This window comes from Schistocerca gregaria, chromosome 1, assembly GCF_023897955.1.
Source record: "Schistocerca gregaria isolate iqSchGreg1 chromosome 1, iqSchGreg1.2, whole genome shotgun sequence".
Lineage (NCBI taxonomy): Eukaryota > Metazoa > Arthropoda > Insecta > Orthoptera > Acrididae > Schistocerca > Schistocerca gregaria.
The window spans coordinates 548,791,228-548,818,634 of NC_064920.1; the positions used below are offsets into that span (position 1 = coordinate 548,791,228).

The following is a 27,407-nucleotide window of genomic DNA, read 5'->3' on the forward strand; positions in this document are numbered from 1 at the left end:
GTTCGGTCTGTGGAATCGGTTCGTCAGCATTTGATGTGGTTTACGAAATATATCGAGCGGTAATGTTAGGTGACTCACCCTGTATGCACAATTTATGAAAAGCTTGGCGTTGGAGGACACGACAATCGCTTCGACCCAGCTGTATAGAATTTTTGAAAATGTGGCAGAAGATTTGCAGACAAGAATTGATGAAAACTTTTTAGGGTCGCATTCACATATTGAACAATACCGTGCTGATGAGAAAGCTTGTGAAACGTTGTTTTAGATTTTAAATTATTTTATCAAAATGCACTTACTTATATCCAAAGCTACTCTGATTTTAATGAATCAAATCCATTAAAATAACTGCAACCGTTGTAACTCAATGGTGGGTTGACGTTTAAAGAACATTGTGATACTGCTTCTGTTTTAGGAATCGATTCAGATGAAGGATTTTCAACCGATGAGCTATTTGATGAATTTAGTGATTTAAAGAAAATTCTGACTCACATCGATCAAAATCAAAGTGTCAATAAAATGGGTACAAATATTAAAACCGCAAAAGATCATAAGTTTTATGTTATTTGGTATTGTATCTCACGCTTTGAACTATACCACCCTCAAATACATATTTAGAACGGGTTTTTTCTTTAATGACGATGAAATGGACAAATATCCGTAACTGTTGTTAACTGTGGACTTAATAAAATCAGAGATGCAAATTTCGCTTAATACGAACGTAACATGTTCGGAATTTGTTACTATCTACAGAAGTGACGCTACATTTTGGAAAGCGACTCTTAGTAACAAAAAATATTTATGCAAAAATAATAAATAAATATGCTTATGTAATAATGATAATAATAAAATAAGTATAAAAGCGTTTTTGTTTGTTTTCCTACACTCGATGGTCCATAGCCACCCCACCTCTCCCGAGCCTGCGAGCAATTGTCCCAATTTTTGTACCCCGAAAGGTGACAACCCTGTTTTTACCACAGAGTGCCGGACAGCCAAGAAATATTTCCCTCTCTCTCTCTCTCTCTCTCTCTCTCTCTCTTTCTCTCTCTCTCCCTTTGTGGGCCTATTTTGGACTGGATTGTGTTATTTCTGGTAATGCTTATGAGTGATGAATTGTATTGTGAGGTGCCACTAACTACATCGCCTACAAGCTTTATACCTTTTCGAGCATGTAACTGACATTCATGTTTAACACAGAACCACAAGAGGGTGGAGGTAGTAAAAAATAAGGCAACACGTTGTTTCTTCCAAAACTGGTAGTGATACGAAATGCAAAATATTTTTGACTTACACTTTTAAGAAGCTCTGTAATATGTATCTCGTAAATATTTGAAGGCTTAAACTTGTTGGCTGAATCTCAGTCATATGTTAATGTAAGGTTTTTTAGCGAAATTTGGGTACGCTGTTTCTCGCACGGTGTCGGTTTTCGTGAAAAGAAAATTACATCATGAACTTCTCGTTAGCTGCATTTTAAACGATGTGTGTAAACTGTTTGAATTCAGTCGTTCGTTTTATCACATGAACACTATAAAACGAATAAGCTGATCTCCAGAAAAGAGGATGAAAGCCAAGGAAAGCTGTCATACATTACAAATTACCTCTGAGGTAGCGAGAACAGCGAAATAGTGAAAAGAGATGGCTTACCCGAATTCGCCGACTTGTACCTGCTGGTGGGTAATGGAACACTCAAATTCCGCAACTCTTCCCAAAGCGCCTCCTTCGCTGACGTACGAACTCGGAAACTTCTACCTGCTCGTGCCAGACCAACTGCACAAACTTGGCAAATTCTTCGAAATTTGAAAAGAGCAAGTGCACGAACTCCACCACTATTTACAAAGCTCTTAAAGAATATTGCAAACATTAGACCAATGAACAAAATATAAAAGGTAACAAATCATACATAAAGATAAAAAAAATATTTCAAATTTCACGTACAAAATATTTCCTGAAAACAATTGTATTGCTTCTATATTTTATGTTCTGCTCACTGTTGCTTTGTATGAATTTCTGATTAAAACTAATTTCTTTTGTAGGAAAGCTTGCCTCTTCCTGATTTTTGCGTCCTCTTTGGTGATGTGACCGTTTTTTGCAGAGTTAATTCTTGTGAAAGTATCAATTTGTGCATGTATCAAACATATCACAAACTTATAGCTGTCTGGGTGAGGAGATTCACACGAAGCACTGAAACTAAAATGGGAGCTTACACAAGCGTTTAGTCGTTCTCCGTAAATAAGCACAGTCTGCTGCCGAAATGTGAGGTGAAAACAGCGCATCTTCTTCGTCATCAATGTAATTTTCAATTACACAATCGTTACATTTGGGGAACTTTTGGCCTTGTTGTTGTATGCTCACGGTCAGCAAAAATATGAGGAACATCTTGAAGACTTAAGTAACTAAGCCCAAAGATGTAATGCAGATGCTGGCCGTTTTCACTGTTCTAGTCTTTGTACATCGAAGCCAAACCAAACGTTGGTATTTCTTGCCAGCTGAAATATTCAAAAGAGTGTAATATTTGTGGAGATTTAAAAGGCAACATTTTTTTTAAGTCCGCAACTTAAGCAATGTATACAACCCTTGGTAGTGTGACTGAACCTAGCTAATTTTAAGGAAAAGTGTAATTTTAGGAATAGCTGTATTAAACAGTGTTTACAAAAAAAGGGCAAATAATATTCTACACTAATGGCAGTGTAGTGTTCAACACTAATAAGGTTTTTTAATAACATTTTCAGTTGTATTTACGAAGCTTGGAACAGGTGAAACCGACTACCTGTAATCAAGACTGACGGGTAGGCAACCTCGATTCTCACATGGATGGGCTGTTTCTTAGTAAATTACCACCGTTTCGGGTTTCTTCCTACAGCCATCTTGAGCTCTTCCTACATCCATCATGAACATGCTGTATACCTTTCAAATATGTTTCCTTCTTTTTATCTTTTATAGGGCTGAACGCTAATGGTATTTAAGAATATCCAGAGTAACTATGGATAGTGAATAAATGTAGAAAGTTGTTTCGCTACGTATTGAAGAGTACCACCCATCAATAGTTTCCTGCTGACATAGGTAATGTAAATTTGAGTTGGTTGAATAAACAACATGGCTATTTTTCATATCATTATTAAGGACAAAGGCTTCGCCTTTTGTAGTTTTCACTTTCATCTGCGATAAAGCAACCTGAATTTCCATCGTGGATGTTAGGGGTTTGTCCCATCCATAAAAAAAGCCTTGTTTAGTCTTTAGAGACTCTCTTCCTGCTTTTCCGCTAAAAACTATGATCCTATCTCCAAAGCTGTCATCACTTAAGAGCAAACTGCTGCCGTCATTCAAGATTAGTAACTCTGCTTGAAGATCATATTCTTGTCGTATTTCTGACTCTTCCTGATTGATGTGTGATTTGGCCCACTGCGTGTATAATAAATATTTCGGTAACATAATCATATCCTCGATTGTGCAAGTCGCGCAAGTCTTCGATATATATTTTAGGAAAGGAAGTCTCTTCCTCTCGTGATCTCTTCTTCGCCTGGTTCAAAGTCTTTTTTTACTTCTAAGCGAGCGTCACCCGGTGCCCCAATTGATGCTCGTTTCAACTAAGCACGATGCAGTCTTTGGTCTTAAGCGTTCCTCGGCAACATGCTGTTTTATGTTTCGAACAGCGCCATATCGCAGTCCCATCTGCTTTGGTTTTTACGATGTACGAGTAACCATCACAGTGAACACATGGTTTACCTTGGGTGGTTGTTGACAGTTCCATACCGATATCAAACGTATAAGCTCGCAGAGATACAAGGCGAACAAGCTGAACACTCCGAAAGTTAGAATCACACTGACAGTGACTAGCCAAGCGGTCAGTCACTTGAATGGTCAAGGGCTTCCCGAGTTCAGGCAGGCCGTGCCGCACAGGGATCGTCCGGTGGATCACAATTCCAGCCGGGGGCGCAGGTAGACTCTGCCCTTAAGCAGGTAGCTTCCAGCAAAACTGGGTGCGATTTTCACATATCCAGTGTTCCTGGCCCTAACCGAAGTCGTCAGTCCAGTGAACGACAGCAACTAGCTAACATCAGTGCAAAATCACATAGTGTTCCGTTTCGTAGTTGAATTTAGTCACCTACGTGAAGAATATGGCAGGAAGTCACATTTTGCAACCTATTTTTAGTGATCGTTGTAGTACACATTTAACCTGCGATGCTTATAAATTCGGTCAAACCTTACAGAAGAGTTCTAGGAACTGAAGAACGTGGATGGCGATGCTGTGGTCAAAATTCGCGGTGTTCTGTTAAATTATTTACAGTAGGAAACGAAAACTTATTTTCGCGTTTTGAAGGCACTCATGAGCACACAACAGTTCAAGAACACTTGTCAAACAGGAGAATATTGTTAAAACTCTTTTACAACAAAATGAGACGCGTTGGGCGAGAGAAGATCAAAGCTTACGCGCAAAGAAGTAAATAACAATGTGAAAGCTGTAACATGCAATTTTCACAAATATATATTATTCGTGCAGACTTCGGAATTTCAAAGCACGAAACAAATACCTGTCCTGTGACTTTTGCATTCTGACCAAACAAAAGAAAAGAAACAGATATCCATCTTTTCCGCAATGTTGTGGATAATGTACCAGAATGAAAGCGTAATACTGTCACCGTTGATTTTGAATCAGCTACGATTTCTGCGCTAAAAGTTGTGATCCCCTTGGTTCAAGTGCATGGCTGCCATTTCCATATGAAGAAATCTCTCTGGAGGAAAGTGCAAGACTTGAGACTTATTTGCGAATACAGAGAAAACGAAGTAAGACTGCAAATTCGCGTGTGCGCTGCTCTGACGTTCCTTCGACCTAAAGATGCCTGCGATGGCTGGCTGTTAATACATTCAAAGCACCGAATATCGCCAAGATTTCTCACTCTTTTGACAATTTCATAGATAGATGGTTGGAAAATGACGAAAACCCGATCAGTCTTTGGAACTGTTAAAGACGGCGCCATCGTGCCACCAACACTGCAGAAGGTTGGCACAACAAAATTAACAATCGTCTCGGAAAACCGAATCCTAAAATTAAAGAAGTGATCGAGTGTATAAAGTCAGAAGCAGAGATCTCAGCATGTGTATTAATGAGGTCAGAATTAAGTATGGAAGGCAAACGAAAGAAAACTTATACGAAACTTGATGAACAGATGGAATGAATAGTAGAAAAGTATGAAGAGGATGGTAACAGCAGGACTTGTCTGAAAGCAATCTCTTATGTCCAAAAATTTGAATGAAGCCATATGTTAGTGTTGAACGATATATATAAAAAGAATGTTCAAAATGTGAATACTTACAAATTAAAAATAATAAAAGTTAAAAAAATTAAACACAAAAATAAAAAATATAAAAATACCAAAAAACTGATTTTAAACACGCCTAAGTGACATTTTGCTCTTGCCATTTAGCCAGTCCAAAGCCTAGATAAAGTGTGATGGGAGTCTGTTTATTACGAAAAATCCGTATACACAACGTTATCACTTCCTGTAAGAAACGAAGTTTCATGTATGGAGTACCATGATTGACTGATATTTTTTTTATTTTCTCTCTGATGCAAACACAAAATTTTCACACATGACATGTATGCCCAACGTCGTCCGTCTCTATAAACAACGTAAAACATATGTATAAAATTACAAACATATAATTTAAGAGTCGTAACTCTTCCACTTGTCAAAAGCATACTTTAAAATAAATTAGTGATAGTATTCATGTAAATACAGTATAATGTAAAGTACATAAAATAGGTTGTAGCATAATGACCGAAGATGCAGGCGCCCAGTGCAAGAGCTGCGCGTATGTAGCGCTAGGTGTGATGTGAGATGCCGTGTACAGCTAATTTCACCTATATTCGTGTCTAACCCTGGACTTTTAGGGCAACGTGTGTTAGATACATTACATGTACCATATGCTGATCCACGGCTGTGGACCATATTTTACTTTATGTTTATTTTGAAGTATTCTTTGTGAATTAGAAGTGATTATATCTTTAAATTCTGTGTTTGTAAATTGGTTTTTCTGATTTAGATTATAGTCTCTGAAGATATAGTACTAAGTGCAAATCATCTAACGGGAAAAATGATCACTTCTCGTAATAAGTAATGTGGCATTACGAATCTTACTCGATCACCACTAGTCCCCTTCACCTATATACCATGTAAAAGTACGTTTACATGGACTGTTAAAATTGGCTATTGTTGGAAATATAGGCCGGCAGTGTTGCCTGGCAAAATCACGGCCACACGAATTATAGTCAATGTACAACATTGCCGGCCACTATTGCCCGGCAAAGTTTGAGGAAAAACATTTCCGGGCCAATGTGTTTACGTGAGCCACGCTATGGCCGCATAATGAACAAAAGCAAGATAGTGAATGTGACTGCATCTCTCCCACATTTACATTCTACAAGGAAAACATTAGTAACAACAAAATAAATAGGGCATCATGGATGCTTTCGTTTTTAAAGCAGGCGAACTGCTTCCGAAAATTAAGTTTGTTAACTGATACTGGGAACATACCTTTTCCAGATTTCGAATATATCGTTTAAATGTAATAGCATTATTATATACTATATACGAGTTGCAACTGTTCAGTTTTCGGCTAGTGGAGGTTGATACAGAGGTCTGATATTCCTCTTTCAAGAGCAGAAAAAAATACATTTTTAAAAGTTTACACCAGAGCTGCTAGTTATTTAGATTTGGCTGACATGTTTCGGGATATGCCTATTTTCAGATGCTACCTGTTGCAGAGAATAAAATTTGTAATGAGTCAATGCTTCGAATGTGGATAATAAATGTAACCTATCAGCAATAGTATGGTTTATGTGGTAACTACTTACGTATTTTGTATTTGGGATGTGTTTGGTGTGGACAGTTTTATTTATGTCATAACACAGACATGTATCTCAGATCTGCGTTAAAATGTGTCACAATTGTAGTTACACCTTACTGTATAACGTTAACAAATCTGCATAATATATATTTTCCTTAATTGTTGTGCCTTCATTACCTAGCATGGTGTGATTCACGTGACAACGATATTTTACATACAGTAGAGAAGTTTCTCAATGAACTACACTGTGCGTCACGCTAGCTTATTTATCGTAAATATTATCACAATTTTGACAGATGTTGATGCAACGAATTTTATTATGTCTTATATAATCTGTGATGTATTCAACTTACTACAGGATTGTATTATGATCATTGACGATATCCAGTGTACGGCACTGCTTCATCACATCACAGTTGTATAATAAATATTTCATTTCCTTCAGCAGTATTTGAAAGCAAACATATTGTTTAATTTGTGTTTCAATGTAATCTACATACAACATCATTCTGCTGTTACAATCCTCACTGTATAGATTGCGACCCATATGCTGATTAAGGTACTCTTGAAGGTTTCTAGGAATATGTTTGTAGTCGCTTATTTGACGATTGATGCATGGTGGAGTGCCTTTCATGTGCTGATTAAGGTGCTAAGGAAATTTTCTATGATTTTTCTGCTGCTCAATTATGTTTGTTGATTTAATATTTGCTCTGGGAGCTTAGTCGTGTGAATGTAGATTTGTACAGGGATTTCTTCTAGCATGTCCTTCAATTGGCCTTTGCAGACAGCTGTAAAGTAGTGAAATTTCTCTCGATACTGTCATTGGAGTGTGTATTATTCTCTGTGGTGCGCGCTGAAAATTGAAAGGTTATTTTCGCTTCTGTTTGTGTGTCCTGTATATCTCGTTTTAAGGGGACCTAAAGTTCAACGGGCTGCTTATCTACACCTCGCTGTCATAGCGTGTTACTCGTGATCTACAATGCGACGCAAGTCACAGTTTTGTACCAACACTGAACGACATTAACTAAAGCTGTACAAGGAAGTTTATTTACTTATCTGTTATAGTTTAAGAAATACGACATTCTGTATAATAGACAATTCGCTTTGGAGGAATTTGGTGAACATAGCTCAAATCATTGTGAAGCTATATGTACCTAATGTCCTGAGAATGAAGTTTCGAGAAAATAAGAAAAGTGTGTTCGCATTGTTTTTTACTCACCGTATGCCTCTTTCAGAACATTCCAGCAGCATTATTCTTGCTGGCCAGCTGCTTCTTCATCCTTTGTAGACTTTTTCAGGAGTCTTTTCCTTTCTCTGGACATTTAGTGCTTGCTTTCACAACCCTTTCAGTTTCAACTACTTGCTGACAATTTTTGATATTGAATACAGCCGTCATATTATTTCTTGGTTGGATGCCTAATTTGTCCTTTAGTTTTGTCTTATTAATTACACCGTCACTGAAACAGATCATAGCATCCATTACACATGAGTACTGTCAATCGAACAAACACTTGTTGTTACTCTTTTCGACACGCAGCTGTTGAAACTCTCATTAGGGTTTGGTGTATGGCCATTTAGACGTCTGCTAAGTAATTTTGTATCTGCAAGGTCCCTGTATATTGGTTTCATTGTTTCCATGACTGTGGAAGGCAAGAACTGTTTATGGTGATATTCCTTGCCTGTCACATGAGCGTGGCTGGTTCGCAGACATTTGTTCAATGAGCGTTTAAGACCAAATCCACATCTGAAAAGTAGATATTTTTTGAAACAGGAGAAATTTGTCTTTCAGTTGGTGACAAAAATATGTTTTCGAAAATTTCAGTCATTTCACGTCCAGTTTCCCTTTAACGTCCGTGTGCCCAACGTGGGCTTTTTTTACATTCGTTGCATTCGTTTTTTTAACTGCCAGAATAGTTATATTGGCATGTTTCGACTGCTTTATAAATGATGTGTGTGTCGAGTGTGTTTCTCTCAAAATTGTGATAATGCCTGCAATAAATAAGCCAGTATAATCCAATGAGAACAAATTCTCCACTGTTTATAAAATATCATTGTCACGTAGATCACATCATACTGGGTAATGACTGAAGTAACACGGTACAGTAAGCTTTAAATACAATTGTGACATCTTCGAACGCAGGTCTGAGATACATTCAAGTGAGGTGTCTTAAATAGAACAGTCCACACCAAACACATCCTGAATACAAAATGCGTAAATAGTTACCATATGAACCATATTATACGTGATACCTTTATCATCTACAATCAACGCATCCACTCGTAACAGATTTTGTTCTGTGTAACAAGCGGCTTGTGAAAATGTGCGAAGTCCGAAACTAGCCAGTCAACATTAAGTAATTAATTAGGAACTTGGTTGTAAATGTGTAAAAATCTCTTCCACATTTTTGAGCTGCCAGACGCGACACACTGAAAAATTTTATTTCTTTGAAGTTCATTTCTCATCTATATGCTTGTTGGTAGAAGGCATTTGCAATGCTTTGGTGGAAGCGCTCAAAGAATTTATTAAAGTAGTAGACCAGAGTTATATGGCGTGCAAAGTAATGTATAGAACCATCGCAGTAAATTAATAACATTTGGCAAAGTGATGCCCATTTAAAGCGCATGATGAAGCTTCTAAAACGTTCAGGCGTCTTAATAACCGATGCACAATAAAATTTCTGTTCGGTACTGCAAGTATTCTAAAGCGATAGCGGTGATAACGTCCGTTTTCAGAGTTTGCTCTTCGTATACATTACTTTCTGTTTCTTTCGCTCTGGTTGCAGATGTTTTTATCACGTTGTGGATTTCTCGTTGGTTGTCTCATTTGCCCAATTTTACATACCTGTAGCTGTTTCTGTATTCTGTTAGTGTAAATCATTAGACGAACCTAATCCCCAAAAACGAAATAATGCTGTTTCACGTGACTTGACACAGAAGCACTATCGGTTGAGGAAGAAGAATCGAGGCTAAAAGTGAAAGGCAAACACCTACAGACAAGAACTGAGACGGATATGGCGTGGGTACTGATGCATTGCAGCAATGTTGCTGGCAACAGTATTGCGGCCACAGATTGTCGTAAAATAAGGCCTTCGGCTCTCCTACCTGCCGAGCGGCGATTCTACCTGCCGGGCGGAGATCGGATGGAGAGATTAGAGGACCTTTCCTCTGTCTTTTCTGGCTGCAAATTTCACTGGGTGCGAATTTCGGTACACCAGAAAGCCACCTCAGGTGACTCATAGCTAGGGATCAGACCGTCCAGCTACCTGCCTACAGAGATGCCAAGTACGAACGTGGGAGTAACTGACCCTTCCACAGTACCCTTCTTGTGGGCATTTAAAGTTTCCGGGTACGAGTCTGCCCAAAAATGAGTGGAGCTCTCATATACTCCTTTTGACAAATTGGGGAGAGGTGGCTTGAAGTGCATCAACAGTGATTAACTGTTCAGATATATGAGCTGCCAGCGGCAGATTCGAGAGTGTTGTCATGTCCTTTAAGTAAATACTACAAATCTCAAAAAGACAACATTTCCAAAGAACTAAATTGCAAATATTTTGTCACTCACGATTTTTATCATTTTCATTGCTCTTTGTCCTTTCTCACAATTCAGCAAATGTAAATGCTCTTTCTTCCCGCAGCAGTGAACATCCATTTGCTCTTTTCTTACTGACACATTTGCATATCTTTCTGCTACTTTTGTGCCGGCTCTTCAGTCAGGAACCGCGCTGCTGCTACAGTCGCTGGTTCGAATCATGCCTCGGTCATGGGTGTGTGTAATGTCCTTAGGTTAGTTAGGTTTAAGTAGTTCTAAGTCTAGAGGAGTGATGACCTCAGATGTTAAGTCCCATTGTGCTTAGAGCCATTTGAACCATTTTTGTTACTTTTGTTCCTGGTTACCAGCAGTACTACTCGCAATCTGAACCTAAATATTTTCGATATTGAGCTGTGTACTTACCGTGTTACTAGTTTATCCTCCCACGAGTCTACACCTATTCCCTGGGTTTTCTTACTTCGTGACGTTTTCTGTTAAGCTACATTGGAGCTCCACAGATCTAATTATCTGGCTATGCGCAAGGACATATCGATTGTGATGAACTTTTCGTCTTCTACTTCCGCGTTGCTCAATTTGGTTGAAATTGGTCGTAACGTCAGAACACTGCGATAGCTGCCGCCACACACGAGCGGATTTCGCCACTGACCGGATCTCTCACGGATCTGGCCCAGCGATGTGAAGGCCGTCGTTTCCCACTAACGGGCAGTCTCCAGCCGTCGGATCCAACTCGCTGATCTGCTCACAGGTTGGGTCCGTTCATGTGTGGTGGCAAATCGGTAGGTTTTCGTGATTTATGCGCGGATGTAGTACTGCTGCAAATGCTCGACAGGCCAGAGGCCACGGGAGACGAATTTCAGGAGTCGCGACTGTGTCTCACCGCAAGTAAGTTGCTCAGTACGGCCTTTTATAAGCGTTTTGTTCTGAAAGTAATGTACATGTTACAATTAGAGAGAAAATATGGACGATGCTAGGAAGAAAATTGTGGCAGTCGCCGGCTGTTTTGAGCCTTTGTAAAGTACAATTCGTAATACCTTTAAATAATGTATTAACACAATTATGGATAATATCTACAGTAATGAATAGCAACATTTACTGGTGCTCCCTGTAGTGTTGGTTTATACAACTCGTCATGCCCCCCCCCCCTTTTACGATTCTTTAAATTGACCTACACCTTTCTGAGATATTTCTGAAATTATTGAAGGTATTTTAAATCTAACTTCGCAGCTGCAACAAAATGTATGTCTTTGTCACCAGATGCGTTTATTTTTGTTAAGATAAAGCACCATCAGTGGTCTGTAATAAAATATATTTTTCATCTGGCTTGCATTTTGCATCTAACCACAGTTCGTTACAAAAGACGTTGCAGTTACTTACGATAGACCTACATTATGACCGATTTTTGCTTACATCAGGAAATGGTATTTGTGTATTTTAAGGGAACTCCTTTGTATACCAGTGTTGTTTGTTTTTATAACACTTTGGTCCACAGTTGGGATAATGTGTAGGAACATTTCAGCCATCTCTATGTAATCCCTATTTTGTTTGTCACTTGAAAACCACTCATTCATCAGTAGCGAATTTCGAGTGTCACATACAGTTCTCTGGTTGCCATGCTAAAATTTGCTTCTCTTGACAAAACAAAGTGGAGTTTACACGTCACGTCGCTAACATTCTAATGGAGTTGCAGTTGCGACAGAATACTGAAGCACTGGTTTATTGTACGAGGAACTGAGGATCAACCAGGTCGAAACCTCATGGAAAAGCACATTCTCGTATAAATATTAAAGTGTAAGTTCTTCACTTATCTTATTACAAAAACACACTCATTCACATTTCAGGAGCTCTAAACGATCATTAACCCATTGCCTTGTACAGCCGGCTCACAGGAGGTCGTAGGTTTCAAATCCGTATTACCTTGCCGGCTGTGAGACAGGCCGACCAGTGTTTCTTCTTCTCTATTAATAGACGACCTGACATATTCCACTGGAAAGCTGTGAAATCGATTATTTAGTGGTGTATAACACACTCGATTTCTTTCGATATCCTGCGAGTTGTAAGCAATAGTTTTCAGGTTTTGTTATGTAAGTAGGCTGTTTAGGTTTTCTTATTGGTAACGCCACGTAGCGCCCTGTATGAAAATCGCTGGCTGTGCTGTGTGCAGTCTGTGGCTGGTTTGCATTGTTGTCTGCCATTGTAGTGTTGGGCAGCGGCAGCTGGATGCTTACAGCGCGTAGCGTTGCGCAGCGCAGCTGGAGGTGAACCGCCAGCAGTGGTGGACGTGGGGAGACAGATGGCGGAGTTTTGTAATTTGTAAGACTGGATGTCATGAACTACCACATATATTTTGACTATTAAGGTAAATACACTGTTTGTTCTCTATTAAAATCTTTCATTTGCTAACTATACCTATCAGTAGTTAGTGCCTTCCGTAGTTTGAATCTTTTATTTAGCTGGCAGTAGTGGCGCTCGCTGTATTGCAGTAGTTCGAGTAACGAAGATTTTTGTGGGGTAAGTGATTCGTGAAAGGTTTAGGTTAATGTTAGTCAGGGCCATTCTTTCGTAGGGATTTTTGGAAGTCAGATTGCGTTGCGCTAAAAATATTGTGTGTCAGTTTAAGCACAGTCCTGTATGATTTTTCTAAGGGGACGTTTCAGTAAGGTTTACCCCCCACCCCCAAATGTCATCAAGAAAGCACCTACTAGAAATTGTGTATTCTGCAAAGAAGAAGAAAAGTGGTACACGATATGAGTGAGTGTGAGAAATGTCTAGTTGCGTTGCATATGCCTTTATTTTTTCGGTCACATCAAGAAAAACTTGTAAAACAATATCTTCATTCCTCATCACTCCAGTAAACAGTAACAGTAGATTTATAAAGAATTCCTTTCGAAAACTTACATAATTTTGAGAAAAGTATGTAAGACAAAATATGCTGATTTTTGTAAATTTAAGTCGCGTGTATACGGTCGATTATGGGGAAAGAAATTAGTAAGTCAATGGGTTAAAAAATTACGTCAATCCATTGCAAAAGTCCGCAACTACTCGTATATCGCGGTAGATAGGAAAGTTCCACTTGTTTACCACATGGCAAAATACTTTCCTCCTTTGCGTGGAGTGCGCAAAATAACATCAGTTCTCTCGAGATTGGTGATAGATACCTCCTCCCAAGTCTGAAGAAAAAATTAAAATGTTAGTTAAATTTCACATGCAGCAATAGGTAGCCATTGTTAGGGCACCAGCTTCTGGAGTAGTGCGTCAGCCGTCTGCTCGTCAACTCACAGACTTGGCTGAACGAGGCCCGTGCAGATGTCCGAACGCGTGTGCACGTGCCGAGAGGGTGGATCAGCAGTTCTCATTGTCAGACCTGCAAATAATGCAAGGGCAGGGACTGCACGTCTTCAAAACATGCTGGAACTGTCTTTGATCCATCACCCAATACCGCTAGCATCTGACAAGCTTTTCTACACTCCTTCAGATTCAATTCTCCCTTCGTGACAAAGTATTATACGACACCTATTACAAATATGAAGATACTGCGCGTGAATCCACATCCTGATTCAAGTCTCCCCGCGTGCCAAAGGTACAATACGACACCTTTTACAATTATGAAGATGTTGTTGTTGTCTTCAGTCCTGAGACTGGTTTGATGCAGCCCTCCATGCTACTCTATCCTGTACAAGCTTCTTCATCTCCCAGTACATACTGCAACCTACATCCTTCTGAATCTGCTTAGTGTATTCATCTCTTGGTCTCCCTCTACGATTTTTACCCACCACGCTGCCCTCCAATACTAAATTGGTGATCCCTTGATGCCTCAGAACATATCCTACCAACTGATCCCTTCTTCTAGTCAAGTTGTGCGACAAACTTCTCTTCTCACCAATCCTATTCAGTACTTCCTCATTAGTTATGTGATCTACCCATCTAATCTTCAGCATTCTTCTGTAGCACCACATTTCGAAAGCTTCTATTCTCTTCTTGTCCAAACTATTTATCGTCCATGTTTCACTTCCATACATGGCTACACTCCATACAAATACTTTCAGAAACGGCCGCCTGACACTTAAATCAATACTCAATGTTAACGAATGTCTCTTCCTCAGAAACACTTTACTTGGCATTGCCAGTCTACATTTTATATCCTCTCTACTTCGACCATCATCAGTTATTTTGCTCCCCAAATAGCAAAAGTCCTTTACTACTTTAAGTGTCTCATTTCCTAATCTAATTCCCTCAGCATCACCCGACTTAATTCGACTACATTCCATTATCCTCGTTTTGCTTTTGTTGATGTTCAGCTTATACCCTCTTTGCAAGACACTGTCCATTCCGTTCAACTGCTCTTCCAAGTCCTTTGCTGTCTCTGACAGAATTATAATTCATCGGCGAACCTCAAAGTTTTTATTTCTTCTATATAGATTTTAATACCTACTCCGAATTTTTCTTTTGTTTCCTTCACTACAAGCGCAATATAGAGATTGAATAACATCGGGGAGTGGCTACAACCCTGTCTCATTCCCTTCCCAAACACTGCTTCCCTTTCATGTCCCTCGACTCTTATAACTGCCATCTGGTTTCTGTACAAATTGTAAATAGCTTTTCGCTCCATGTATTTGACCCCTGCCACCTTCAGAATTTGAAAGAGAGTATTCCAGTCAACATTGTCAAAAGCTTTCTCTAAGTCTACAAATGCTAAAAACGTAGGTTTGCCTTTCCATAACCTAGCTTCTAGGATAAGTCGTAGGGTCAGTATTGCCTCACATGTTCCAATATTTCTACGGAATCCAAACTGATCTTCCCTGAGGTCGGCTTCTACTAGTTTTTCCATTCGTCTGTATTGAATTCGTGTTAGTATTTTGCAGCCATGACTTATTAAACTGATAATTCGGTAATTTTCACATCTGTCAACACCTGCTTTCTTTGGGATTGGAATTATTATATTCTTCTTGAAGTCTGAGGGTATTTCGACTCTACATACATCTTGCTCACCAGGTGATAGAGTTTTGTCAGGACTCTCTCTCCCAAGGCTATCAGTAGTTCTATTGGAATGTTGTCTACTCCCAGAGCTTTGTTGCGACTCAGGTCTTTCAGTGCTCTGACAAACTCTTCACGCAGTATCATATCTCCCAATTCATCTTCATCTACATCCTCTTCCATTTCCAAAATGTTGCCCTCAAGTACATCGCCCTTGTATAGACCATCTATATACTCCTTCCACATTCCTGCTTTCCCTTCTTTGCTTAGAACTGGTTTCCCATCTGAGCTCTTAATACAAATACAAGTGGTTCTCTTTTCTGCAAAGGTCTCTTTAATTTTCCTGTAGGCAGTGTCTATCTTACCCCTAGTGAGATAAGCGTGTACATCCTTACATTTGTCCTCTAGCCATCCCTGCTTAGCCATTTTGCACTTCCTGTCGATCTCATTTTTGAGACGTTTGTATTCGTTTTTGCCTGCTTCATTTACTGCGTTTTTATATTTTCTCCTTTCATCAATTAAATTCAATATTTCTTCTGTTACCCAGGGATTTCTACTAGCCCTCGTATTTTTACCTACTTGATCCTCTGCTGCCTTCTCTACTTCATCCCTCAAAGCTACCCATTCTTCTTCTACTGTATTGCTTTCCCCCCTCCTTGTCACTTGTTCCCTTATGCTCTCCCTGAAACTCTGTACAACCTCTGCTTTAGTCAGCTTATCCAGGTCCCATCTCCTTAAATTACCATCTTTTTGTAGTTTTTTCAGTTTTAATTTACAGTTCATAACCAATAGATTGCGGTCAGAGTCCACATCTGCACCTGGAAATGTCCTACAATTTAAAACCTGGTTCCTAAATCTCTGTCTTACCATTATATAATCTATCTGAAACCTGTTAGTATCTCCAGGCTTCTTCCATGTATACAAGCTTCTTTTATGATTTTTGAACCAAGTGTTAGCTATGATTAACTTGTGCTCTGTGCAAAATTCTACCAGACAGCTTCCTCTTTCATTCCTTAGCCCCAATGCATATTCACCTACTACGTTTCCTTCTCTCCCTTTTCCTACTGACGAATTCCAGTCACCCATGACTATTAAATTTTCGTCTCCCTTCACTATCTGAATAATTTCTTTGATTTCATCATACATTTCTTCGTCATCTGCAGAGCTAGTAGGCATATAAACTTGTACTACTGAGGTACGCATGGGCTTCGTGTCTATCTTGGCCACAATAATGCGTTCACTATGCTGCTTGTAGTAGCTCACCCGCAGTCCTATTCATTATTAAACCTACTCCTACATTACCACTATTTGATTTCTAACCTACCTTGGATCTGACATTCCACGCTCCGATCCATAGAACGCCAAATTTCTTTCTCCTGGTAATGACATCCTCTTGGATAGTCCCCACCTGGAGTTCTGAGTAGGGGACTACAGGAATAACCCACATCTGAAATATTACTTATGTTTACATTATGTTCATGGGGTTAATTAATTAAAATTAACCCTTTCTTGAGAAAATTAAAAAAGCAAAATTGTCGTGTTGTCGAGCATTACTAGAGGCTGGTATTTATAGCAGGATTGGAGATCTACTGGTATCAAGAACGCATTAGTTTATCACAGTTTCACTCAGTAGAAACATTTCGCTTATTATCCAACATTGTCATTTAGAACTTTTAACATCGTCTCTTTGCAAAATATGCAGTAAAATCTTATTCTGTAAAAAATAAAGTTAAATATTTAATGAGCGAATACTAAAGGCGTTGAGCCCGCCATCTACAGAGTTTAACATGAACTACCTGAGCTGTCCCTGACGTTCTCGCATGCTTCGTCAAACGTTTTAGTGGAGTTATTTTCCTGCTGAGAACTTTTACGGGCACAAAATCCATTTTTATTTACGATTTAGGTTTCTTAACAGATTTATATCAAAGCCATGTAAGCATTATAACTTTCATATTTGGGTAGGATGTACGTTCGCTTGCATGGCGCTAGAGCGCACAGTTGTTACTGAACAAGTGAACGGAGCGACGACTGCAGCGCCACTGTCGCGCCTCTCTCCACCACGGACGGTGGGAGGGATACGAGATTGGATCGTGCCTCAGTCGCGGACGGAAGGTGGTGGGGTGCGGTACAAGTCCTAGGGAGTAGTGTAGTTAGTGCGGTTACTTTTTTTTTTACGTTTACTTTGTGATAATTTTCAGTTTTTCTACCGGACACTTGCTGGAAAATTGTGCGCCGAGGCAGTACATAAGTAAGCTATCCACGGCTAGTAAAGAGTGTGTGCGTGTGCTCCTTCGTGCGTGAGTGCGCGCAGACACACGCAGACAATGGATAGTGGCAGTGCGAGCAGCGGTGGAACGTCGGAAGCAGCGAAGCCGGAGGCTGCTGCGACTACGGCAACCTCGCCGCACCCGGGGTGTGGCTGCGCCGCGTCGGCGTCTGCGTCTTCCTCGTCGTCGTCATCAAGCCTGACCGTCAGGGTCACCCCGACGACGGGCGGGCAGTTCGATTTGCAGGCTTCGAAGACGGACACAGTTGAGACACTGAAAAAACTGATTTCGAAAAAGCTGAAAGTGCCCAAGGAGCGCATATGCCTGTTACACAGGGACAGGTGAGACAGCTGTCTTATTAAATACGCAACATCCCGGCGTAGGCTACGTGGCGTTTGCTTGGTATGAGAAGTGGTACGGGGAACTAATGAATAGGCCAAGCGTTGTTTATTTAATATAAGGGACAGTGTATTTTCTTTAAGATTCAGGGCGCATTAGTTTAGAATTAGGGACGTCATGGTTTCGCAGAGGGCGACCTTTTAGAATAGCTGCACGTTGTTACTTCTTGTGAACCTCATTAGAGCGTGCTGATACAGCCTTTCTGTTATAGGCAACTGCGCGAAGGAACTTTGCAAGAAAACCAGCTTGTGGACGGTAGCAGACTAACCTTATTACCCAGTGTCGAGACTGGTTTACTGGTGAGTAGAACAGTCATACTTCAGCATTACACATTTTGGGGGTAGCGGACAAATTGTGAACGTTTGTGTATCTTGTCGCCTTTCTTACTGTTCTACCTTGGGTTGCTAAGCTATCGCGGCTAGATTTTGCAGGTCGTTTTAAATCGTGGGTTCTCGGCTTCACATGTCTCGGCTCTTCTTTTTGGTGATGGTCCCCGTGCACTGTTGCCGCATGTTGCGTGGCTTTGTTGCTACGCCTTGGATGTCCGCCGAGCAGAAGCTGTGGCCCCCCCTCCCCACCGCCCCCTCACCCGGCGGGCATCTCCCTGTCCCGGGAGCTTGGCGTCGTGCTCTGGGGTCCGCAGGGGAGGTAGGCTTGGTACCCACTGCCTTGGCCACACCCTGGCAGGGCCCATCTCACCGTTTGCCAAGCTACTTCTTTCAGTAGGTGTATTGTTAAGACTTTGGTTCGCCACATGCAGATTGATGTATTAGAAGGAATGGGATTACAGCCGTCGTCCTGCTCACTCGCATAACCAAGGTTTTAGCAGTTTCACGGATAGTTAGAAACGGAAGTTGGATACCGTGCTGTTTTATTTGCATTTCTTCGGTAGAAGTCTATTATTCATGGAATATCAGAAGAAAATTTCCTCGTCCTAAAGTTTCCTGAGCAGGAAAACTGCCGAAAAAGCTGACAAAGCACTGAAGACCAACAGGGGCAGATCGAGTAGATTAACAAAAATGGCGAGATGAATGTACGTCAGATTCACTCATTAAATATTTAACTTTGTTTCGCAGATAACATGAGATGCTTGCTGAATAATGATCCACCTTTGAACTTTGTATCGAATCGGGATACATGCTTATGGTGGAGCATTGGTTTAAGACAGTGGACTCTCATTTGGGAGGAAATTCCCGCAGACCACCGAGGGTCTGGCTTATTGCGAATTCCCTAAATCTTTTGACATTAGAGTAATTCCTTGTAACAGAACGCTGCCGATTTCCTTCTTATCCAAATATAGACATGTGGTCCGCACGAAAATGTGAATGGGACGTTGAACTGTTGTAAAGCCGTCAAACAGGCAAAGGATCTCGCACAATACGGTGACACTCCATATTTCGGTATCGGAAAAGGGCTTGTGATAGGCTGTAAGAAGCCTCAAGACACTTACCTGGTAGTGTGGCAGTGTATGTAAACTTGGTTGGGCGGCGGGATATACGTTCAAAGCTGTGGTGCAAATTTGTTTCGACGGTTTAGATACACAACATTGGACACTTATAGTAGTGTAATCCAGCGGATCAGAGGCCACCCTTCAGACAGTCGCTAATACATCAATGTACAGTTTGCCGTGGAAGGTCTCTTAACATATTCTCAATACATGTGGTAACATTGCTAAGTTGCTCATTCAGAGAAGAGCTAGTGATTCCAAATAGAAGAAATCCTATACCGGCATTATTACAGCTCTCCACTATCAATGATACAAAGAACAAGCGGACTCGACGTTTGCAACAAAATCTAAGAAATACTACATTGAATTTTACTTAATCAGCCCAAATAAAAACGCAGTCACATTGTGTTGATAACCTCAAGAATATAGCTGATAAATAGTACATTTGTGACTAGACAATGGGGTCCTAAAGGTATCACGAATGTGGCACCCTGGGTCAATACGGGTAAGGCATGAAGCCCTCCAGATAATGTACAAACCGAAATTAGTTGTTCAGGAACACAGTGCAACAGGAGACTAAAATCTCAGTAAACTTGTAATAGACAGATACCGAAGCCCTCGTGCACGGTACTGAACACATCGGTACTCTTAAAGACACGGCTATATTTTTGGTATCGCACCAGTCTTGACTAGCTAAAATGATAGGTTGCATGTTAAAATTCTTGGCCTTCCGTTAGGACAACGTGCATCCTGAAATGTAACGCTAGTGGGGAATCTCGCTAGAGCCTATTGCTAAGATTTACCAGAGAATAAAGTCAAGAACAAATACTTCGTATCGTGCTCGCAGTCATATGTGAGAAGTGTGGGATCATTACGAGTACCTAGAGCACATCCATAAGAGTTAATTTCGTAGTTAATGGCTAGTTATTTTTTAGACTCGCCGTTAGTCAGTATCAATTATACTCTACTGTTTTCACCATTATACTCTAGTGTTTTCAAAGTGATACTGAATTTATAAGTATGTGGCAGGGCAGAAAGCTAGCGCGTTTTGAATATTCCCTCGAGGGAATGAGGAGGGACAGCTCCCCTTCATTATTTCCCGTAAATATTTCCACGAAATTCAGGAAAGCGTGCCGCAATTAATTGCTGTTAAAAATATACTATACGATGCTGTAACTATAGTTATGGGCCTACTGTATATGGTCTCGGTTGATTATGCTTGTAAGGCAGCCTTGAAATGACAGGTGCACTGTAGCTGCCATAGGTTTCTGCCTCTGCAATTAACGTAGCGCTTTAACTGTGCGATTGAGGAAGATCTGCAGCGACAGCTATGTTGAGACTTGTAACGCACGAAGTATGTCGTAACCGTATAGTTCGGCAGTGTTTCGGAAAGTTTCACCAAGACTTTGATGTTACGGGTTAGTTATCGGGACATACTAATGTTACCTCTTTCAAAATGACAAAGTCAAAACATTCGCGGCTACCATTCTACAGTGGTAATATTCACCCCACCTGAACACGAAAAAGTCAGATCATGCGACAACAAACCTCATAGTTCATACGCCAGTCATTCGACTAACCTCACATAATCTGACGGAATTACTGTTAAAAAGCTATTAAGAGACGCGACTACTTCGTGGCCAATGAGCAAAGCTGTTGCAACCTTGCCAACGTTATTTAAGGTAGCATTGTTACTATAGGCCTGCAAGTATTAATTTAACTACTGAGCTAAAGTGTTTGCACCAAAATATTACGAAAAGTTTTGAAACTGCAGGATTCTTTGGTGTCACGATTTACTTTCGGTAGGGACCTTCAATATACGCACTGAAAATTGCCAGCGCGTTGTTGTACGTTAACATAAGTCACTTCAGGACTTCAGGCATTCACATCTGTTGGACGAATGTTAAAACACACACCAAACGGACATTTGAAGTCACATGCAACGAAAATCTGTAATGCAACCATGTGTGTGGCGTGTTTATAGTTCTGTATTTTGATTTTAGGACAATCTGTAAAAAACACACCATGTCATAAAGAAAGCGTGTAAACCGCCTGAGGATGTATCACAAAGATTCGAAACCAGTAACGATACCGTTTGAATAAAGGGGCTGAAAGTAAATTTGTGGCTGGTTGGTGTCCCAACACCAACTTCGGGACTTCAATTTCAAAGATGAAGTACCAAGTACACACTCCAAACGTTGGGTACTTACCATCCAATTTGTAAAGTTAGAGCTGGTGTCCCATTTTCGACGGTTGATTGCGAACCTATTGTATTTTGCTTTGGGATCGTAGTTGACATGACCTAGACTGCAGTAGTTGGATGGTGTAGCTGGTTTTCTTATAAAAGGGCTCTGTTTTTCGTCACACTAAGACTTATCTTTGAGTTGCATTGAGAAAGGGGTCTGTCAGAACACATGTTTCGAAAGATTCATTCAGTAGTTATTCTTTAATCCTTCTGACTCATCGTCTAGATATATTGGCTACAGCCACTTGTATCGCCTTTAAATATATATAAAATATGTAAGCCAGCAACTGGAAAATATTGTGCAACATATAAAACATATACATATAGGGACATTTTTCGCATTGGTAATAGTAAAGGTACTGGTTCTCGTAACTCGGTAGACAAACTTTTTCACGTGTCTATAAACCAGCAGTGGCGTTGAACCGAAGAGAAGTACGTTGCCTTTTCTGCGAAATAAAGACGTTGCATTTTCACAATGCTTCCGATGCATGCTGACACGTAATTCTCGCTTTTATCGACACAGTAATTACATCAGTTTACAGTTCAATAGCCGGACGTGCGTGACGTACTAGTCATAGACTGCGGAAAAGTCTGGCGTTCCGAGAAGATCGTAGAATAGCTATCGTTCGGCTACAGCTGGAACATATTTCATGGTATGTAGTGTAAACGGATCAAGCGCTCGTTAGAAATATGTACCAAAGTAAAAGCTTTATTAATCAGTTAAAATAGATCAATGACCTTGCTGTTTAGTTCCCTCCTCCAAATCAACCAACACACACTTGAAATAAACACGCTGTCTCTTAGCCGTAGGAGTGTCCGTATCTTCACAATCCATTTACATTACATGAGATACCGTATAGTCAGGTAAATACCCCAGGAGCCGATTCAGTCTCAGAGGACTGAATTAAGAGATTCTCGACAGAAATAAGAAACTAACAACCTTTTAGCATTGACAGGAAAGTCCGAGCTTTCAATGTATCAGCTAGTTAAGTTTCATTTGGCTCCGAGGCTTGCACAAGGTAGGCTAGTTTGGAGAGCCCCATCAAACAAGTCTTTTGACTAAGGACCATACGTTAATTACCCGTCCACGAACTCACCTAACACGCAGTGACACGGAAACATTACTCTGCCTTTTCACGCGAACTTTGACAATATAAGCGGATACAAACGTAAGAACTGCCATTTGTCCTGTAAATCCACGATATGTAAATAAAGCTACGAGGATTATCAATTATAATAAACATTTGTAGACTATAGAAGCATGTATCACATGGCTAAGCGGGCATTAAAGCAAATGTAAGCAATTAAAAAAAGTACTGTTGTATGACAGCAAGCTACAAAATTAAGCAGAAAGCTTAAGTAATACTAACGCAAATTTAAATACATTCAGCTTGTGCTATAAATATCGCTACCTAGCGAATGACTTCGGAAGTGCATCGTACCACAAGACTACCAATTACCGTTTGATATAACATTGAAGCAACTGAAGAATATTTTAGCAAACTAAGCCACGAATTACCATTGTTTTGTCTAATGGACTCGAAGAATGGGTAAATGAATTCAAACTGCACTAAACTGTCTTGATTGCACTAAATCTTAGTGACTTAAGATACTGTAGGACTCGAAAGTATAACAAAGCTCTTAGTTAATATCCTAATGCTGACATGATCAGTAGTTGGTATATGTAAAAAGAAAGCTTTAAGATCTATTTTGTACGGTGTAAAGTAAGAACGTTGTGAACATGGTAGCACAAATTCTGTACTCAAATTTGACTGCTGTTAGTTAACCTTGTCTGTGACGAATGTAAAAAAAACTATAGCCTGGTTCACACTAGGCCGTAATTTAGCCATGTCAAATGAGGTAGTAACTAAAAGTTTCTGAACGACGTCTAGTAAAATTGAGTAAAATTGTCTGATCGGGAAGATCGAATAATCGTAGTCAGTGAAATGGATTCCCCAGCCCAGCTCACTTGCCTATGAGCTTCACTACCCGTGTGAAGTCTTCGTTCCGCTGTCTCTTCTTAGTCACTGTTACTTTTAGGTCTGCAACATGGCTCGTTGCCGTGACGGTACAACGGTTTTTGTTTCTTTGTTTTTGTGCCACGTGGAATGTCCTCTGCACAAAAATAAAAAAAAGATAGCAGGAAAGACGGGAAAATAGGGGCTTCAGTAGATTAAACAGAAAATCAGAGGTATCAGGTCGGTATGCAGTTGTTTTTTCAGAAGCAAATTGGATGCTCATTCAAATCTTTGCCCAACCCATTTTCCCTATCTCCTTAGTTTCAATCTCTTCTACCAACTCTTCCGGTATACCGAATCATGTTGCAGCGCACATGAGACAAGTGGACACATGACTGCCAACCAGATCTGTGAATGCGCGTTTACTTATTCGCTACTTGGCCCCGAAGTAGAGCTTCTAAATAACTTATTTCGCCGAATTGCTGGCATAGTGTAAACCATACTTCCTGGTGGGTAAATGATTTTTCTGCTGCTTCGTTATCCCGTTCGTGAATTTCTTTCGTGACGTTGTGGGATTTATGTCTACGCGGATACAATCCCACTTAATGTTCGAATTCTTCAGTGAGTTATTGGTAGGTGGTTGCTTGCGTATATAACTTTACTGTGCTGACTTCAAACTTCTGATGAATTGAGAAGCTCCATTATGAGAACGCGCCATGTTTTTTTTTTTTTAGATTTATTATTTATGTATTGGAGGTAGAGGATATAACAAGGTAATGCAGAAATAAATTCTAAGGTCGGTTTGAACAATGCCGTTGCGTTCCTCTAATTTTTTGACTACCCCAGCCAGTTACCTGGTGACAGACCGTGTAACGTGTACGTACCTCACTGCAGCTTAATAGTGCCCACATTAAAAACGCCGCTAGATGCTATTAAAGTACTGGGTCAGTGAGCACTGAAATATTTTTATTGGGATTGGAGGTGAAGTGCCTAGTCGAGACTGTAGGCGTCCAGGGGGCCTTTCTCGCGTGTCGCAACGACGCGCTGGAGAGGCTGCTAGCGCGGCCGGCTGACCTTGGTCGTCGTGGCGGCGGCGGCCGGCTGCTGCGGCGGGCCGGCTGGTCGTGACGTCAACGGCTATCGACCGTCGCGCCGGCCGGTCGACTGTGGCCGCCAGCGCGACATCCTGCTGCAGCGCCCGCTCCCCTCCCCGTCTCTTGCGTTGCGGGCATTTCATTTCTTTCTGCCCGCCAGCAACACGGCTTCGTGAATCACATATGCTGCTTAACTTATCGGTTGCTTCTCTGGGTTGTGTTTTTTTTCACCTCTGATGGAATTAGTTTCCTCCAGTCATTATAGCTGGATATCATTCGTCCACGTTTGCTTAAAGTTGCAACACAGAGACGCTCTTAGTGTGCAACACAGGTAGATTTTATCATCCTTGCGAGGTAACGGATTCTGTACCTCCCTTATTATAGAAACCTCACTGTCAGGGATACAGTCTCCTTAAACCATATTATTAGACATTAATATAGATGTCCACCGTTTACCTTCCACGGCTATAACTCTGCGGGGGACACTTCCTGTGATGTACTGGATGTCTGAAAGAATCGCAGCCCATTCTTAAACAGGCGAAAGCGTAGAAGGTAGTGGTATTTATCGCAGGCTTGGGGTCTGGAGCGAATTAGAGCTCAGTCCAAAGGTGTTCAGTTAGATTCGGGTCGTGATTCTGGGCAAACAAGTTCATATCAGGAATGTTAATGTCTACAAGCCATTGCTTCGCAGAAGCTTTGACACAGCGCTTTGTGATGCTTCTACCAACAATCGTCGTCCTCAAGCTGTGCCTTCACAGGTTCGCAGTAAGCAATGCTGTGATATTTCGCAGTTAACGTTTTCTTAAGCGCCGTGAGCGGACTACACCCTAACCACGAAAATCACTCCCATACCGTAACATCCACATCTTCTGTACTTCATTAACCGCACTATGCGCGATGGTAGGTAAAGTTCTCCAGGCATTCTCCAAACCCACCCTTCTTGTCTTCCCAGGCATCCGCCGCCATTGCCGACGCTCTTTAAAACTGAAGCATTATTTACCATTGGCTACATAAATGTGTCGGTGATGAGCTGCAGTTCCACTATACGACTGCACTGCAGTGTTCAGTACGGAACTGCCTAGTCTTTGTTTAACTATGGTTGCTCTGAGTCACCACTTCAGTTACATCGCACGAGCAATCGACTTGGACAGCTGTAAAGAACTGAAATGTTCCTGTAACTGAGCTCTCTTGACCGAGCTGTGCTGCTGTTATTGCTTTTCTACTGACAACACAATGCTCGCCCCCCATTTCAGCATTCTTTATGCGTCTCAGGGGTGTGTGGGTGTGTATAGTCACTGGACGTAGTGCTTCTACCTTTGCCGTTACCGCGTGTTTGTTCGCGACTTTGTGGTTGTCTTCACGTTTTGGACTTTACTTTAGTGGCAACGCATTAAAACCATGCCATCGTTTAAACTGGCGGTAAATACCGCTTTAGTAGGAGTGTCCGCATAAGTTTGATGTAGTGTAGATACTGTGGTGAACAGTTAAGGGGTAGCGAATTAGTTAAAACGTGCACCTCAGCACAGTTACATAAACAAGCTACTAAGTGGGCAGCTGCTAAGTATGGGACGAATGTCGATCAGTATCTGATTTATACTTTGTCTATTTAGTCCGCGAAGAATTAGTTGTACGAGGACTGTTCCAATATTTATTTGGTTTTTTGACAGCATACCTTTTCACATGCTCATAATTTGATGGTCCTTCTCGTAGTATTCTCCCATGAATGCGATGCACTTGTGCCAGAGTTTCTGCCAGTCTTCAAATACATGCTGGAAACCATTTTTTGAGAGGTCCTTCAAAATCTCCTCTGCAGCCTTCAGCACTGCTTCTGACGTTTGATAATGCCTCCCACGAAGGCTTTTCTTCATTTTAGAGAATAGAACATGGGGCTGAATCCGGACTATAGGGAGGAGGGTGAGGATGCTCTTAACGTTGGTTTTTGTAAGACATTCAGCAACAACATTGGCAATGTGGTGCCGCGCATTATCGTGGTGCACTATCCAGCCTGCTTCACGAAAATGTGGTCTTTTGCGCGTGATATGGACTTGAAATGTTTTTCAGGATATCCCTATGGTATTTTCCAGTTGTGTGTGCAGGTACAACATGATGATAAATCATTCCATAAATATCAAAGAATGATGTGACCATAACTTTCCCAGCAGAAGCACCCACTTTTGCTATTTTGGGGGTTGGTGATGGAGATTTCCACTCTGAGCTCTGCTGTTTGCTCTCAGGATCAAAATGGAGCAAACTTTAATCAGTTATTACATTTAAAGGAACTCCGGATCCTTCCTCTAAAGTCAACTTTAACTGCACTGCATGCGAATGTCCTTCTGTTCGGGAATCTAACAGTCTTGGAACCCATGGCGCTACCTTGTGTAATTTTTGTCACCGAGCGGGTGGCACCCAATGAAATGTTCAGTATTTCAGAAAGTCAGGAAATTGGTCGATCCTCTCACAATGAGCAGCTGTTTTCTTTCGAAGATCGTTCACTTTGAGGGAGTGCGCAGGTAATAGCGTTCTCGCGGCTGCAATGGAACTGGTTACCTGAGCAGTATGCTGTCCTCTTGACACCGGACACTTGGGTAGATGGAGGCGGCACTCGCGTTAAATCCAGCCATCCGGTGTCAATA

At 40.9% G+C, this 27,407-nt stretch overlaps 1 protein-coding gene across 1 annotated transcript in view; it reads left to right on the forward strand.

Annotated features, from left to right (window-relative positions):
- The first annotated feature begins 17,402 nt into the window (after positions 1 to 17,402).
- LOC126356004 (midnolin-like) overlaps positions 17,403 to 27,407 on the forward strand; it is a 217,612-nt gene continuing 207,607 nt past the window's right edge. The window contains exons 1-2 of the mRNA XM_050006650.1: positions 17,403 to 17,972; positions 18,242 to 18,329. Of these exons, the coding sequence (XP_049862607.1) occupies positions 17,689 to 17,972; positions 18,242 to 18,329 (372 nt within the window). The 5' untranslated portion in view covers positions 17,403 to 17,688. The remainder of the gene's footprint in view (positions 17,973 to 18,241; positions 18,330 to 27,407) is intronic.